Here is a 16980-nt window from a genome sequence, read left to right as displayed (position 1 = left end):
GTATGTCTGAGGGGATGTAAAAGGCCATGCGGCCTGTCCTCTTACTCACGTTCTCCTTGTTCTTTAGACACTTAGCTCGAGCCCTGCTCTGTTCATGAGGCGTTCCTAAGATGAGCTATATTGATCACGGCCTTACTGATTTGCATGTGTCACCTGTACTACCCTCTTTGGCCCCATTCACGGGTAGTATAGTGAAGGTTACCGATGTGGACTTCCTCCGCACTTGTTTAAGACCCTGGCCTGTCAGGCCCACTCTCCTCTTGTGTTCCCTCTCTTTATGAATTTTACTAGGACCCATCCCAAGCCCGTCTACTCTTCCTTGCCTCACCCTTCAGTGTACAAGAACTGTGGACTCTGACCACCAAAACCCCCCAGCCTTGTGAATCTTCTCCAAGCCCGCTGCCCCTGCCTTAGACCACGTTGCCATCATTCCTTCCCAGGGCTACTTCTCAGTGATATTCCTGAAGCTGGTCTTTTTTTCCCCTTGGCGGGAGCACAGATTTAAAAAACATTCATTCTCAGGATTGCTCAAGTGCAGAGTTGACACCTGAGAATTAGTATTTCCCTGTATGTTGTGCTCCAGGCCTGTCAGGCCTCAAGTGCCTTACCCTGGGCTGGATCCTCCCCTTTGTCGTTCCCCACTGCAGTTGATCCTCCCTGCAGTTTCTGGAATGATTTTTTCAGGCACCGATGATGGCCAGTCTGTTTTATAGTTTCCCAAAGGCTAAACGCTAACTCCTTGGATTGACTCCAACTTGTCTTCCATTGTGGTCTCCTGCCGCTTTTGTCCCCAAGCATGAACTCTACGTTCCCTCCATCCTCAACTACCAGGAGCCCCTTTAGTGAGCTGTGCTCTGACACACCTCCAGACCTTTTAACTGAGCTTTCTTCTCTCCCTGGGAACTTTCCCCTCTTACTTGGAGAATTCTTACTCATTGCTCACAACCCAGCATGATCTACCTTCTATGGGAAGTTTTCCAGAATTGTGTGGAACTAATTAAGTCGCTCCTTCCTTTTTTCCCCTTAAGCATAATGTACTCACCTTAATTACAGCGTGCATTTCATTTGATGGTAATTAATTTTCTGCATGTTTTTAATCTCTCAGGAAACCAAAGGTTCAAAGCCCCACTTTTATATTAAAACGTTTGGAAAGTTTTATACAAGTACTGTTGCCTAAGCCCTACCCCAGGACCAGAACCTCTGGGTGTGGTCTGGACATCAGCATTCTCTTCCTTGAAGCTCCCCGATGATTGTGATGTGCAGCCATTGTCTGAAAGCACTGCACTAGGCTGTGAGCTGCTCAAGAGTGACCACCATGCCAGTTTCATATTTGTGGACCTCTTCTCATTGCTCTTCTTCTCTTCCCCGGTCCTCATACCTCCAAAGGTTGCCTGGCTTACAGCGGGAGCTCAATGAAGAGCTGTGGAATTAGTGACCACCTGCTCATTGTTGACTCAGTTACTGGGATTTCGGAAGCAAGGGTTCAGTCAGTTACCACTTCTCTTCCTCAGCACAGACCTATAGTGGGGGAAGTTTCCAAAGAGAGAGGTCCCATTGGTGCAGAAGTGATAGGTGATCTCATGGTGTACCATAAAATGGCTCTCTGTAATGCTCTTCATTCCTAAGACTTGTGTCTTTAATGCTTTGAACACCCAAGAGGCTGCAATTGCCCTTTCTGGGGGGCTTCGAGAGCTATCCATGTAAAACATATTTGAATATCTCTTCCCCTATCCAGTGGGCATGCTGCATACTAGCCATTTGAGCAAGGATATTAGAGAAGACTGGGCTTCCTTATTAGGACTCTGCTTCTGTGTTTGGCTCTCTGGATTCAGTGAGAGTGGTTTTGGGCCTTCAGAAGCTCTGTCGTGCCCAGGGAGACTTAGGTAACAAGTAGGAAACGCTGCTTGATGCGGCGTTCGCTGCCTACACAAGCCGCTGCAGCCGTCTCGGCCTGGCTCAAGGACTTAAATGTCAGACTTCCCAAATGTAAAAGTCAGAGATGTGCTGTAGACTGCATCTGATATTTACAGTTCTTTCTAGCAAAGGTGAGCTGACTTTTGTGGCAGATGTTCTCCATTGCAAATTAGGAAGGTTTTTCTTTTTCTTTTTCATTTGTACATACGCCTTGGATATTATCGCTTTCCTTACTCGTATTTGATTTTGTGAAAGTCCACAGATGCATTTGAACACATAACGGTCCTTCCCTGTGGCTACTAAAAATAGTAATTGGAAAAAGTGAGGGGTTCGGTAAGAGAAGCCTATTAATTATTTATTATTTAATTAAATTAATTAAATTTAAGAAATCATGTATTATTTATTCATTTGAATAGGTTAAAATTGCAAAAAAATATAAGTCTTTGAGGCTTAAAAAATTAGTTAACTCTTCCAGTACTGTTTCAGGTGGCTTCTTTTCAGAACTCGAGCGGAGGGTGGCCAAAAGCTGTAATTGACTTTGTACACCAGCCTGGAGCCCCTCTCTTTCTTCCTGTTGTCTTTTTTCCATCATCATTTCCTTCCCTTCTTTTTTTTCTTTTCCTCACACCAATAGTAATATTAACATTTCAGGACCTTGCGCAAAAAGGAACCATGCTCAAAATCCCAAACAAAGGCTCACTCACCTTACTAGAATAGAGAAGGTCCGTATGTGTCCTCACCTTGAGGGCACCACTCAGTGTTACAGGCCATAGACACTTTCCCTTGAGTTGGTTGGCCAGAGAGGATGCAAAGATCTTTCAGTGTAAAAAATATTAGGCCAAATCCTGCTCTATGAACATGCTTCTCTTTGGTAAGTAGTACTTTGTGGAAGATAGACTCCTGTGGGAAAAAGTTAGTGTATCAGCCAAAGGCTGAGTTTATGTCTAAGGCTGTCTTTCATCCAAGTGTGGTAGCCAAAAAAAAAAAAAAAAAAGTTCTAAAACTTGGGGCGCCTGGGTGGCTCAGTCATTAAGTGTCTGCCTTCGGCTCAGGTCATGATCCCAGGGTCCTGGAATCGAGCCCTGCGTCGGGCTCCCTGCTCCACGGGAAACCTGCTTCTCCCTCTCCCACTCCCCCTGTTTGTGTTCCCTCTCTCGCTGTGTCTCTCTGTCAAATAAATAAATAAAATTTAAAAAAATTCTAAAACTTGATCATAGCCTTCAGAAAAAGTAGGACTTATCTGCATAAGTATCCAAATAACAACAATCTGGAATCTGGCCTTTTCAAATATATCCCTATAGATCCTATTACTAGGGCATAGCTTTGGCCCAAGTCAGTCTTCTCTTTCAACATAGCTTTACTTTTTTTCTTTTTAATTGAAGTGTAGTTGACACACAATGTTACATTAGTTTCAGGTGTACATCATAGCGATCTGACAGCTCTTTATATGATGCTACGCTCACCACAAGTGTGGCTACCATATAGCAGTATACAACACTATTACAATACCACTGACTATATTCCCTATGCTGTACCATTCATCCCTGTGACTTATTCATTCCATAACCGGAAGCCTGTATCTTTGACCTCTCTACACCCACTTTGTCAGTCTCCCCACCTCTGTGTCCTCTGGCAACCACCAGTTTGTTTTCTGTATTTATGGGTCTGTTTCTGTTTTCTGTTTCTTTGTTTTGTTTTGTTTTTTTGATTCCGCATGAGTGAAACCATATGGCATTTGTCTTTCTCTGTCTGACTTATTCCACTTAGCAAAGTACCCTCTAGGTCCATCCATGTTGTTGCAAATGGCACAGTCTTATCATTTTTACGGCTGCATAATATTTGTGTGTGTGTGTGTGTGTGTGTGTGTGTGTCACATCTTCCTTATCTATTTGTGTATCAATGGACACCTAGGTTGCTTCTGCATCTTGGCTATTGTGAATAATACTGCAATAAACGTAGAGGGTACATATATCTTTTCAAATTCGTGCTTATTTTTATTTTTCTTTGACTTAAATTTTGTTTTATCCTAAGAAAATCCCCTTATAAAAGGTGAATATGATCATCACCTCATGGAGATTATTTATCATTGAATTCAGAATACTGCCACAGAATGATTTTTGTAGAAATCCAATTTGTAAATAAACGGTGCAATGAATTATAGAGTAATACATTAGCCATGGGTAACTGAGGTGCTTAAAACAATTTTTAAAAACCTATTGGTTAAAAATTTCTATGAGAAAAATACTATATACATTTCTTAAAATTGTTCTGTTAAGTTTAAATGTGCTTTAAAATGGTGCTAGGGGGAAAAGATGTACCCCTTAGGTATTGTCAGAAAGAATCAAAAGCAGCTTATTAGCAAAGAGACAGAAATAGAAATGTGATATTCATCAGGGGAAATGAGGGTATGATTAAATAAATGGAATCAGCCCCCATGTTAGAAAATACTTTAATGAGGAAGTCATGCTTGAGGCCTCTTTTGGTCTTCTGAAAGACTGAGGGGCTGGGCTGGCCAAGCATGGCCTGAGCCCGAGCTGTGGTAGGAAGAGTAGAGAAAGCCTCAGGTCAGGTTCAACCTCCCAAAAGCCCAGCTGAATTAGAATCTTCATTCACTTCATGAAAGGATCTGAGAGTCACAGCCTGGCCTCTCTCAACATCAGAGGTCTGCCTCTAGCTAGTCCTGAGGAGATAGGTCCTAGGGGAGGCACAGATTTCCTGCTTGCCCTTTACATATCTGCAGCTGGTGTGGGGGAGATCTTGCTTGTTCTGTGTCTTTAGAATTAAAATATTCCATAGCCTGGGGCACCTGAATGGCTCAGATGGTTAAGCATCTGCCTTCGGCTCAGGTCATGATCCCAGGGTCCTGGATCAAGCCCCACATCAGGCTCTTGGCTCAGCAGGGAGCCTGCTTCTCCCTCTCCCTCTGCCTCTCCCCCTGCTCATGCTCTCTCTCTCTGTATCTCTCTGTCTCAAATGAATAAATAAAATCTTTAAAAATATATATATTCCATAGCCTGCATCTCCTCCTATCAAATATGTATTAGACAAATACAAACTTTAAGTAAGAAAATGTGCTAGAGAGATTGTTTTAATGGAAAGCACATCAGACTAAAAGTGCTTTCAAACTCCGAAGTGCACACAGATCTGTGAGAATCTTGTTCAGATGCAGCTTCTGACTTCTGTAGGTGTGGAGTGGAGCCTTAGAGTCTGAATTTCTAGCAGGTTCCCCCAGGGTGCCGGTGCTTTTGGTCCAGAGGTCATACTCTGATGTGAATGATCTAGAAGACCTGATTTCAAGTACTGGCTTCTCATAGCATCAGTTTCTCTGTCCTTAAAATAAGGGACTTTGGACTAACATACCTTTGAATTCTGATCATCAGCAGCATCATGAGGAGTGGAGGGCAAGAGGGTGGTCTATGTCAAGAGCATAAATCCCTGCTCTGAGTTTTCAGGGAATCCCCATCAGCACACGGCAAAAACAAAATGGAAACGTGGAAACAAACAAGCCAGGAAATACAGTTTGTATTCTGACAATCCCAAAGTATTTCCAGTTTTATTCACTCTGTGCCTTGCTAACATTCAAAGGTCTGGCTTTAACTAGGTCACACAATCAACAAATGAATCTTCTCATTGTGCTGTGTTTCTCAAATAAGCTAGAAGGGAGGCTGACTCCTGTCCATGGCACACCCGGTGGGACAGTCTAATTACCAATAATATGCAATGTAGGCTCAAAAGATTGTTATCCTTAGATCTGAAACATCTTCTTAACCAGAATAAAAGTGAAGATACAACTTGATACTACATTTTGTTTTGCTAAATCTATCATTTATGGAGGAATTTAATACCATCTTGAAACCTTTCTTATCCTTCAGAATCCTCTCAGGTATTCCCTTCTCAGTGAAACCTTCCCATAGTCAGAATTACCAGCCACCTTTTGTCACCCTGCTCCCAGTTACGCCTCCACTGGAGTGCACACCTCACGGCTGGGCTCCTTCTGTTGTGTGCCTGAGGTCTCCCTCACTGAGTTATGAGCTCCTGAAGCCATTTGGATGGAATAGAAAGAGTTCAGGGACTCGGAACCCAGGTCCCTGAGTGTGCACTCAGCACCACTCTGTCCTGGTCATTTGTCCCCAGGAGGCCATGGAAGGTTTTGACCTGGCTGCCCCACTCATAGTGGCCATGATCAGATGGGGTATTGGGAGGGTGGTGTGAAATAGTGGGTGTGCAGCTGTCTCCCTTTTCTCCTGGCTTAGAGTAGGGCCCCAGATAAAGGCTTGCTCAGGTTCTCCTTAGGTGAGCTCACGGATCATGACTTATCAATCCTTATAGTTCTAGCACTTCAGGAAAAGTTAGGCCGAGTGGGTGCTCAGTAAATTCTTTACAATTGAATTGTTATTAACATTCTCTCTTTTAAGGAGGTTAAGGTGTATTTATTTTAGGCATAGAAAAAATACAAGATGGAGAAGTAACTGTTTGGTTTTCCCCTAGTAGCTGATAGTGCATGCTTTTGTGGAATATATGAAATGTATCTTGAAGTAATTTTTAAAATTCTGACAGAGATTTATTTCTGGTTTGCTAAGTTTAGAAATCCTAAACGCAACAGGAGAAAAGATAAATATTACACAGGAACAAAAAACTATATTTAACAGGCAATTCCTAAAGGTTATCCGTTTTTCTACAGTTATAGGTATAAACTTTCTGGAAGAATTAGAAAAATTGATAATAGTTACCTTTGGGAAGAGGGTCAAGGGCAGGGGAGAAGGAGACTTTTAGTTTCATGTTATATATTTCCATGTGCTTTGAATTTTTGGTCATGTAGGCATATTTGGGTTTTTAAATATACATATATATATAAATACATACATACATATATACATAAACACACACACACACACATATATGTGTGGGTGTGTATTAAGGATATCTGGAGGAATTGAAGGATGGGCCATTTTTATTTTACTCTTTTATATATTAAAATCTCTAATGAGTATTATTTTGGGGTGGCTTAAGTACCAAGTGCTAATGATAAATGTGGGTGCTCTGCCCCTTGTCAAGTCACTGAACCATCTCCATCACAGAAGTCAAGGCAAGCTCAGCTCACGCAGCCTTTCCTATGTCTGAGCTTTAAGAAGCTCCCAGGGTGGGGCTGTGTTCTCACGCTACTGCCAGTTAGGAAAATCTAGCAACGAGCTATGTATGAGTCCTTAAAGTGCTGGAATCATCACTTCATAAATCTATGGTCTGGCTTAGTGAAGATGAAGCTGCAGGTGACTGCCCAGAATGAGAAGAATGATAGGATATAGAGCCCAGTCCAGCGGGAGCATCAGGCCCCTACAACAAGAAAAGCAAGGGAGTTGCCCTCCTTTGGAATATAGCATGTCCTTTTTATTTTTTGTGAGGGAGGGGCAGAGGGAGAGGAAGAGAGAGACTCTTAAGCAGGCTCCACGCCCAGCTCGGGGCTGGTCGCAGGGCTCCATCTCACAACCCTGAGAGCATGACCTGAGCCGAAAATAAGTCAGAAGCTTAACTGACTGAGCCACCCAGGTGCCTCCATAGCATGTCCTTTTTAGAAAGATACTGGATTTTCGTTTTTCCTTGGCACCGCTGAGCTGTTTTCCACATTGATCCCCTTACCTCCCGCTAGTGGTTGGGAATGAGCCCATTTAGAATGTCTGAGAACAAATGGTGCACCCCTTGTCATATGCTTGGGTAGAATGAAGTAGCATTTCCCCGTAGCTCCCATCGATCATATTCTGCTTCCCTGGACTTAACTCTGATTCTGTGAGTTAAGGAGAAGACACCTCAGAGACCTTTCAAATTATGCTTTCAGTTCTGGGTGGTACCGCCACATAGGGGCCGGGACAAACTGGGATGTTTTCCTAGGAGGGCAGCCAGGATTGTTAAAGGAATTGTAACCATATTGCATGAAGAATTGCTGATGGGTTGAGATGTAGTCTCTACTCACTTTTCTGTGGTCAGATCGTTCGCTTCTCTATGCCAATGAACTGGATTCCATAGTATTAACCTCAAGGGATTGTTGTAAGGAGCAAATACATTAATTCATACAAACACTTAGAGCTGGTAAGGGTTTAGCAATTGCTAGGGACGGGTTTTTGTCCTTGGGGCTGGAGCTATAAGAAAGACTCCCACATCTTTGGACTGCAGCAGCCATGGGCCCCTCCTGATCTAAAGGAGCTCACCCTCTGGTTTGTAGGCATTTTTAAAGTCACAGATATTATTATGAAAAGCTTAGCTATTGATTATTCTTCTGAGAGGCCTGAGTAGCTGACTTGAGCCCCTTGTGCTATAAATAAGAGATTTGCTGCCTATGCATTTCCCTGGGTGAATCTGTCTCCTTTGGGAATTCCTTCACCTTGTGCTGATCCATTATTTAAATTGTCTTGTAACCATGCACTGGGCTTCATGATATGAGTATCTTTTTTTTTTCTTTTTGAGAAGGATGCTCTGTTTATGGTTAGCCCCATAATAAAGAAAAATATGTCATTCCCCATCAAGGCAAAGGATGGCCACTCACCCCTTTGCAGTACCCCAGTCTGAATAAAAATGGCTTCTATTTTGTCTTATTGTACAATGGCTCCAACATTTGCCATTCCTGTAGCTGCCTGTACTCAGCTATATGCAGAGCAGCGTCCACATGTCATTGATGTCAAGGTCATCAGACTTTTCCAGGTGTTCTTCTGGGTCCATTAACTGTGTATTAAGCAAATGAATTCAGGTGAGTGTTTAAATAGGATATTTCCCAAACTAATCTAAAGCAATAAATCAATGTGTTTTTCTAACTTGTTACTGAGATGCTGCTGAGTATCTTGAATGTGCCTTTGAAAAGGAACTATTCAAGTGGTGATTTGGTGAAGGGGGAGTAGAAATGGATGAGAGATGTAGTGGCTTTGTAAGTACCACACCCAGATATAACAAACTTTCATTTATTAATTATGTCATTTCCCCTAGACATTACACACCGTTTTACAAACATCTCTGAAGTAACTTTTGCCATACCTAATACTATTTCATCTTAAGAAAGATTCCAGACAGGGCTTCTGGGGGCCTGTTTTTTTAGAAGAAGCAAGTGAATTAGACAAACCGTAAGAGACTCTTAATCTCAGGAAACAAACTGAGGGTTGCTGGAGTGGAGGGGCTGGGAGGGATAGGGTGGCTGGGTGATGGACATTGGGAAGGGTATGTGGTATGGTGAGTGCTGTGAATTATGTAAGACTGATGAATCACAGACCTGTACCCCTGAAACAAATAATACATTATATGTTAATAAAAAAAAAAAAGAAGAAAATTCACAGCGCATCTCGGTGGCTTAATTAAGGGTCCGACTCTTGATCTCAGCTTAGGTCATGATCTCAGGGTCGTGAGTTCAAGCCCCCCATTGGGTTCCACACTGGGCATGGAGCCTACTTAAAAAAAAAAAAAAAAAAAAGAAAAGAAAAATCACATGTGTACTCACAGTGACACCAAGAGGGACATCGATGTAACTCCTGATTTTCCATTTGTTTCTACTATGGAAGTAAAGCCAACCATGATAAGTTTAACAGTTCCCAAACTGCAACACTATTTTTCTTCTCCTTAGGCTCCTTAAGCTTCTGACTCCAAGAGAAAGTTTTCTCTTATGAGCAGAATTTGAGACTATTTTAAGATTAACTCTTGTGGTCTCTAAACCTACCTTCCCTAGCTTCCCTTTCCTTCTTAAGGAAGGGCCAGGGCTTTTAGGAGAGACTAGAGAGAAAGAACCCATGGAATCCTTTAGAGAGTCCCTAAGAGTCTGGCCTTGGCCTGATCATCTGCTACAGGCAGAGATTTGAAGCAGACTGGGAGATTCATTTTGACCAGGAAGACCTTGACTCAGTCTCCCATCTTGGCCTTGTCATGTGCTAAGCTGGGCATTTGGACCAAAGGCAACATGCCTGTGAGTCAAAGTCCAGGATTGTCCTGTGTGGAGACTCCTTGGGCCTGCACCCTATGTACCCATTCTCATGAGCTGAGCAAGAACATCACTGCTTTGTCTTTTGCCTTTGTCATTGGTCATGACAGCTAAAGGTAACCAACAGAGCTTACTTTCCAACTTGAAAGGTGATTTATATATCCTGAAGGATGTATTTTTTTAAAGGAATTTTTTTCTCGTACAAAATGCTAAAATGTATTTTGTCTCTTGTTCATTTGATCTAACGTGTTAATTACTCCAATCTCTGACATGTTTCTCTGTTTTCTGTGTGTTGCAGGCAGCGTAGTGTACCTTGGCATGATGGCAGGGGCTTTCTTCTGGGGAGGACTGGCAGACAAAGTGGGAAGAAAGCAGTCCCTGCTGATTTGCATGTCTATCAATGGATTCTTCGCCTTCCTTTCTTCATTTGTCCAGGGTTATGAATTCTTTCTCTTCTGTCGCTTACTTTCTGGATTCGGGTAAGGTTTTTTTCCTTCATACTTCATAGTAATGTGTTTATTCTTCATAATTATACATGTTCTCCACTCTAGAGGACCTCATTACTGAGAAATTATCCCTTACCACACTTCTTTCCCTATCTTCATGTTCGCCTTAGGAACCATGATGCTGGTTCTTAGAAATGTAAGTCCAGAAGAGAGGAGAACACACTTCTATGTTCTTGTGGCTGATTCTGGTAGTATTTTACTTCAGGAAATGTGTTTTAGTTTAAATGGAATCTTGTTTCTCTGGCAGAATGCATTCATAAATGTATTTTTCTTCTGAAAATTTAGTTTAAGCAAGAAATAGCCCTGGTCTTACCTATTATGAGCTAGTAAAGGTTCAAACTATTCAAACTTGCTCTTAAATCCAGGATGAGTGTGTCTCAAGCAAATGATCTATGTTAACAGCATATTTAACTTGGTAGAAAGCCTACTTCTTGAGATGTAATATGTTCCATTTGTTAAGTTCCTGATTTTTGTTGAATTAACAGAAGTTGTGACGTTGGCCAAGTACAATGGAATAGTATCATAATCCCCCCCCCCCCCCGCCGCTTATGCACGGGGGATACATTCCAAAATCCCCAGTTGATGCCTGAAACTGCAGATAGTACTGAACCCTATATAAACGATGCTTTTTCCTCTATATACATACCTATGACAAAGTTTAACTCATCAATTAGGCACAGTAAGAGATCAACAACAGTAACTCATAATAAAATAGAACAATGATAAAAATATACTGTAATGAAAGTTATGTGAATGTGCAAAATATCTTATTTTACTCTACTCATGGCCTGTTCTTGTGCTATAAGACAATTAGGTGCCTATGTGATGAGATGACATGACGTGAATGATGTAGGCATCTTGACGTAGTGTTAGGCTGTAACTGACCTTCTAATGATGAGTCAGAAGGAGGATCAGTTGCTTCTGGACCGTGGTTGACTGCAGGGAATTGAAACCACAGGTAACTGAGACCGGGAAAGCAAAACTGCAGAAAATGGGGGGCTGCTATGAGGCCAATGGGGTAGTCACTGTCTTTACAGAGCTTGGAGCACCTGTTAACTCTACGAAGTGAACCCACAGCTGAGGAAAACCCCAGATCTTAATTAGGAGAGTCCAAGATACTCTGCTCTGATAAGGAAAAAATGAGTAAAAATACAAAATTTCTGTTTGAGAACTTTATTTTCATTAGAGATGTTCTTTCTGAGGTATCTATCATAAGATGAATCTATAGGAATAATATCAAATAAAAGTAAATAAATAGAGAAAGGAAAGGAGACAGTCCTGGGTTATGAACTGATATGAAGCATATCAGTTGTGGTTGTTGAGAGTGGTAGCCACACAGCAAAACACAGTTTTGCCAAAAGAGAAGGTCAGAGAATGGCAACTTGTCTTCCTTAATTACCTAGATGAGTACTTTAAAATCAGAACTAAGCTGAAAAGGAATATAAGGCATAATAGAGAAAGACTATGATCTGGTTACTTCAGGGGTACAAAGATTTCCAAATGCAAACTAATGGATCACTTTATGACCATTCAAAATATCTTTAAAATTTTTTATATCACTTTATGCCACAAGATGTAGGTGCCTATTGAGACTGGTGGATTATTCACTGATTTTTCGGATGTGCTTTTTCATCTTTTTATAGCCCTTCATATGCTACATTCTGCACACAGTGGGCACTTGGCAAATATGTGACTAAGTCGCACAGATCAGGAGCTTTCCTTAGAGTGAAGACATTCCCGTAGACCATTCCAGTAAACCAAGAAGGTTGGAAAGTCTGGGAAAGTGTAAAAATATTTTTTCCTTGGGAAAAAAATGATAAAAATCAGTAATTCGCTTTGTAATGAATGATAGAGAAAGGAGGCTTTCCCTTGGTGCTCAGAGGTCTGTGTGAAATTGGCGAAGTACACAGATGACCTGGAGAGGTAATTTGGATCATGGATTCAAGGGGCTGCAGCAGTGAATTGGGGTACCTGAGGAAGAACATGTTTTATTTGGGGCTATTTGTTAAAGGACCTTCTCAGGGTCCGTAAGATAAGACATTCTTGCCACCAGGAAAGGCTAAGGCTTCCGTTTACTTTCTCTTACCTATGTAATACCACTGGCCTGTCAGGATAAGGCTAACAGCCTAAGTTCTGAACTTTCCAGCCCTTTCCATTTAGCCTTATCAAGGAAATTTCAGTGATATCCATAGACTCAGAGGTACCTGACTGTGGTCAAATTATGGTGGCAGTTTTAATTGCCAATTCTGGACTGTGATGTGGTCAACCCAATAGACTGCAGAGAAAAGGGCCATTATGGTGGCTGCGGAATACTCCAAACTAATGGACTGTCTAGAAGTTAATTCAAGGGCAAGACAGAAGCAGAGACTGCCTGGGTATATTCATGATATCATCGTCCTCCCCGTCACAGATCATTTTTCAGCCAGCAGCTCAGGGCTGCTGACTTCTAAATAACGTAATCTACCTGGCAAAGCACAGACTGTGTATTGCTAATTCAGCTAGCCTCCATAAATTGTGATACCAGAGGTTAACGCATTGTGCCTTTGCCAAGTTGGCATGGGACTGGGAGTCCAGAAATCCGAGTCCACCCTACCCTTGCCCTTTACTGGGGACCCTGGGAGAGTCATTCTGGTTTTCCAGCCTGATTCTTTTCTTGTTTTTTTGTTTTTATTTTTATTTATTTTTGTTTCAAGTTTTTATTTAAATTCTAGTTAGTTAACATATAGTGTAATACTGGTTTCAGGGGTAGAATTTAGTGATTCCTCACTTACGTACAATACCCAGTGCTCATCACAACAAGTGCCCGAATGCCCATCACCCATCTAGCCCATCCCCTTGCCCACCTCCCTTCCAGCAACCCTCAGTTTGTTCTCTGTAGTAGAGTCTCTTTGGTTTGCTTCCCTCTCTTTATTTTCCCCTTTCCCCTATGTTCATCTGTTTTGTTTCTTCAATTCCACATATAAGTGAAATCATATGGTATTTTTCTTTCTCTGACTGACTTATTTCACTTAGCATAATACACTGTAGTTCCATCTATGTTGTTGCAAATGTCAAGATTTCATTCTTTTTGATGGCTGCATAATATTCCGTTGTATATATATAACCACATCTTTATCCATTCATCTGTTGATGGACATCTAGGCTCTTTCCATAGTTTAGCTATTGTAGACATTGCAGCTATAAACGTTGGGGTGCATGTGCCCCTTCGGATCACTACATTTGTATATTTGGGGTAAATACCTAGCAGTGCAATTGCTGGGTCATAGGGTAGCTCTATTTTTAACCTTTTGAGGAAACTCCATACTGTCTTCTAGAGTGGCTGTACCAGTCTGCATTCCCACCAACAGTGTAGGAGGGTTCCCCTTTCTCCACATTCTCGCCAACATCTCTCGTTTCCTGTGTTGTTAATTTTAGCCATGCTGACTGGTGGGAGGTGGTATCTCATTGTAGTTTTGACTTGTATTTCCCTGCTGATGAGTGATGTTGAGCATCTTTTCATGTGTCTGTTGGCCTGATTCTTCTTTTGTGAGAAGAGATGGAGATTCCTGAGGCTGGGGGTGCAACTGAGGGGGGAGCCCAGGTGGCAAAACAGTCAGAGTTTTGTGGGATTCAAGCGCTGAGGGGACCTGAGAACTGAAGTTGTTAAGGAAAAGGAAGAAAGTTATTTTTCTTCCTCAGCCGAGTTCACAGGCCATGTCACCTCTACACAACATGGGAGGCACCACTCCATGAGAGAGGGCTTTTCTCAGCAGCTCTAGAGTTCCATTTGGACACCCTGTCTCTGAATCTCTGGGCCGTCTCAGCCAAGGCTCTGCTTTCTCCAGAGATATATTTTTTTCTACGTAGTTAAGAGCTCCCTCTATCCCCATCTGATTTGGGTTTTAAATTGAGTAAAACTAAATGACCAAGGAAATAAGGCTTCAGAATGTTGGGATTCTTCTGTTGCAGGCCTCTGGCGCTCAGACCCATCAACGCTCCATGCATTTCCCAGGAATGTTGCTCTCGCCATCTTTTCTGCTTCAGAGGTTCTTCTCCCAGAGCCCTTAGTGCTCAGGGCCTCAGAGAGGCCCTTTCTAAGACCAGCCCTCCCTGCAAATACTTGCTTTTCATGTGTTTATTTCTCTTCTCCTCCGGATTGTAAATTCCAAGACGCTGGGCTTGTCTGCTTAAGGCAAGGCAGGTTTGGTTACCCTAAAGGACACCAGTCCTGCCAGAAGTTGACCTATGGCTTTGGCTAGTTGATCATGGTGTTGTTGCCAGAAGTGAAATAGATGGGAAGTTTGCTGAAGTCTTACTTGATCTGTATTAGCAGAATTCTAGGTCAAGTGGATGAAAGTTTAACTTGAATCATAAAAAGTCATGAGGCTCAGGAGACAGTCATGGCCCATCAGTGAATTCCCAGACTCGAGCCAGTTTGCAGACCCAGAACTCCTCAAATGAAGGGGAGACTGGGTCCCTTGAGGAAGAACCCCAGGACACCACTGAAACTATATACCTTAATCTTTCACTCAGCCCTTCCCAAGGGACTTATGGCCTGTTGCTAGGGCAGCGATGCTGAGGGGAAAGAGATAATCAGCCTTTGAGGGGCTCACCGGCTCTGAACTGACACTAATTCCAGGAGACCAAAAACGTCACTGAGATCCACCAGTCGGTGTAGGGGTTCATGGAGGTTGGGTGATAATGGAGTTGTAGCTCAGGCTACGTCTCAAAGGGGGTCCAGTGGGTCCCTGAATCCATCCTGTGGTTATTTCCCGGTTCCAGAATGCATGACTGGAATAGACATTGTTACGGATAGAATCTCCACGTTGGTACAGCTCCTGTTCACTAGTTCCACACGCTGGGAATTTCAGAGGAGGAAAAGAATTTCTGGGTCACAGGCAGAGCCTTCATTTTGCAGATTAAGGTGCAGTGATGGAACCAGGAAGACACAGCTAGGACTTAAGTCACAACTAAGTCCTTTTGAACTGGCAACTCTGTACTCAACTAAACTGCCTTCTGAATCCAAGATCAAGATGCCTTTGTGTCAGTTTTATTGCAAATGCCACAGGTTTCCAGCTGTTCTGTCTTATTTCGTGGCTGAAGCATCATTAGCAGCACTGTGTTAAATTCCTGTTTCTGCATATCAGGGAGACTGTGAAGGAGTGCTTCATTTAGCCTGAGGTCTACCTGGGTTTACGGTTTCATTGCCTCTAAATGTGCTTTCCTCTTAATTTCCCACACCAAGTCATGAGTATATTTTGTTAGAAACATAAATATGTCCAGCTGCCGTATTCTGTGTGACTTTAAATATTTATTCAGTACGACGATTTTCCAGCTAGGGACAACAGTGTGAGTGAGGAATAGGGCATCATGAATTATTATTCTCTCTCTCACTTCCCTAAGTGAATCTCACACCAGGGAACAGACACTTCCCTCTCCTCTTTTGTTACAGAAAATTAGAAAGATGGGAAATGGAGTTGACACCACTGATTCATTTTCATTTGCCCCAGAATTAAATTATTTGTTTCCAGTCACTGTTAATTATGGGAATGATAATGCTTCAGATGCTGGGCAATGTCAGAGTTGGGAGCTTCTCACTGAGGGCCTGGCACGGCTAAGCATGAAGGTCAGGAGAAAAATATAACAGCAACAGAAATTAAAATGAAATTTCTATGTATCTGTATGTCATCGGGAACAAAGAGTCATTTCTCCCTCTGCAAATGGAGCCTCACAAATGCATACTTCATAGCTATTTGCTATATCCCTCTATGGTCATGGTTTCCTTAGGCCTGTGTTGTCCAACAGGCAGCATGCCCCTACCAAGCGCTTGAAATGTAGCCAGCCTGACATGAGCTGTAAATGCAAATTACATGGCACTGGTTTCAAAGACTTAGCACATACAGAAGAGTGCAGAATACCTCACTGATAATTTATATATTGATTACATGTTAAAATGACAATATCTGAATATGTTGAGTTAAATGAATGTATATTAAAATTAACTTCACCTGATTTTTTTTTTTTGCTTTGTCTTAATATCTTTTCTAGAAAATGTAAAGTTATACATGTGGCTCACGTGGTACTTCTTTTAGAAAGCACTGTCTTAGACAATGCCTTTTATGAAAATTTCCCACAAAGAGTTTACCTTTTGGGCCTACTTTATTTCCCAGTATGCCCTTTGGCACAGGTGCCATTGATCCCAAGAGAGAAGTAACAGAACAAAAGATCTTCCAGACTTACAATTTATAATTGTGGAAAAATGAGCCATATGCATTTTTTAGAAAAGACTCTGTAAGCTCCTTGAAGGCAGGAACTTGGGTTCTTTGTTCTTGTACCTCCAGCAACTGTGATGTACCTTGCCCAGAGTTCAGCTGGAAGGGGTAGGGATGGGGGTTGATGGATGAATAGGTATATGGTGGGTGGATGAGAGGGTGAGTGGAGGCATGGATGAGTAGATACATACAGCAAGTGTCTGGAGAAGTCTGCAGGTTTTTGTCATCATTTCTTACAGATCATCTTAGTGATCATCACTATCTTTATTCATGACCCCATTCCCCTGTGGGAATGGATTTTTCCAGCTCTCTCAAGAGCTCGATTAATTTTTTTTCAAGACAGCGTTAGAATCCTCATCTA

The 16980-nt window shown here is 42.1% G+C and overlaps 1 protein-coding gene across 4 annotated transcripts in view; it reads left to right on the top strand.

Annotated features, from left to right (window-relative positions):
* SV2C (synaptic vesicle glycoprotein 2C) overlaps window positions 1–16980 on the top strand; it is a 452131-nt gene that overhangs the window by 332875 nt on the left and 102276 nt on the right. For all 4 annotated transcript variants that reach the window (XM_078067169.1, XM_036065563.2, XM_036065564.2 and 1 more), the window contains one exon: window positions 10161–10341. In XM_078067169.1, the coding sequence (XP_077923295.1) occupies window positions 10161–10341 (181 nt within the window). The remainder of the gene's footprint in view (window positions 1–10160; window positions 10342–16980) is intronic.

The sequence above is a fragment of the Halichoerus grypus genome, chromosome 2, assembly GCF_964656455.1.
Source record: "Halichoerus grypus chromosome 2, mHalGry1.hap1.1, whole genome shotgun sequence".
In the NCBI taxonomy this organism is placed as follows: Eukaryota; Metazoa; Chordata; class Mammalia; order Carnivora; family Phocidae; genus Halichoerus; species Halichoerus grypus.
Note: the sequence above shows the minus strand (reverse complement) of the source record. Positions and strands in the feature narration are given on the sequence as shown.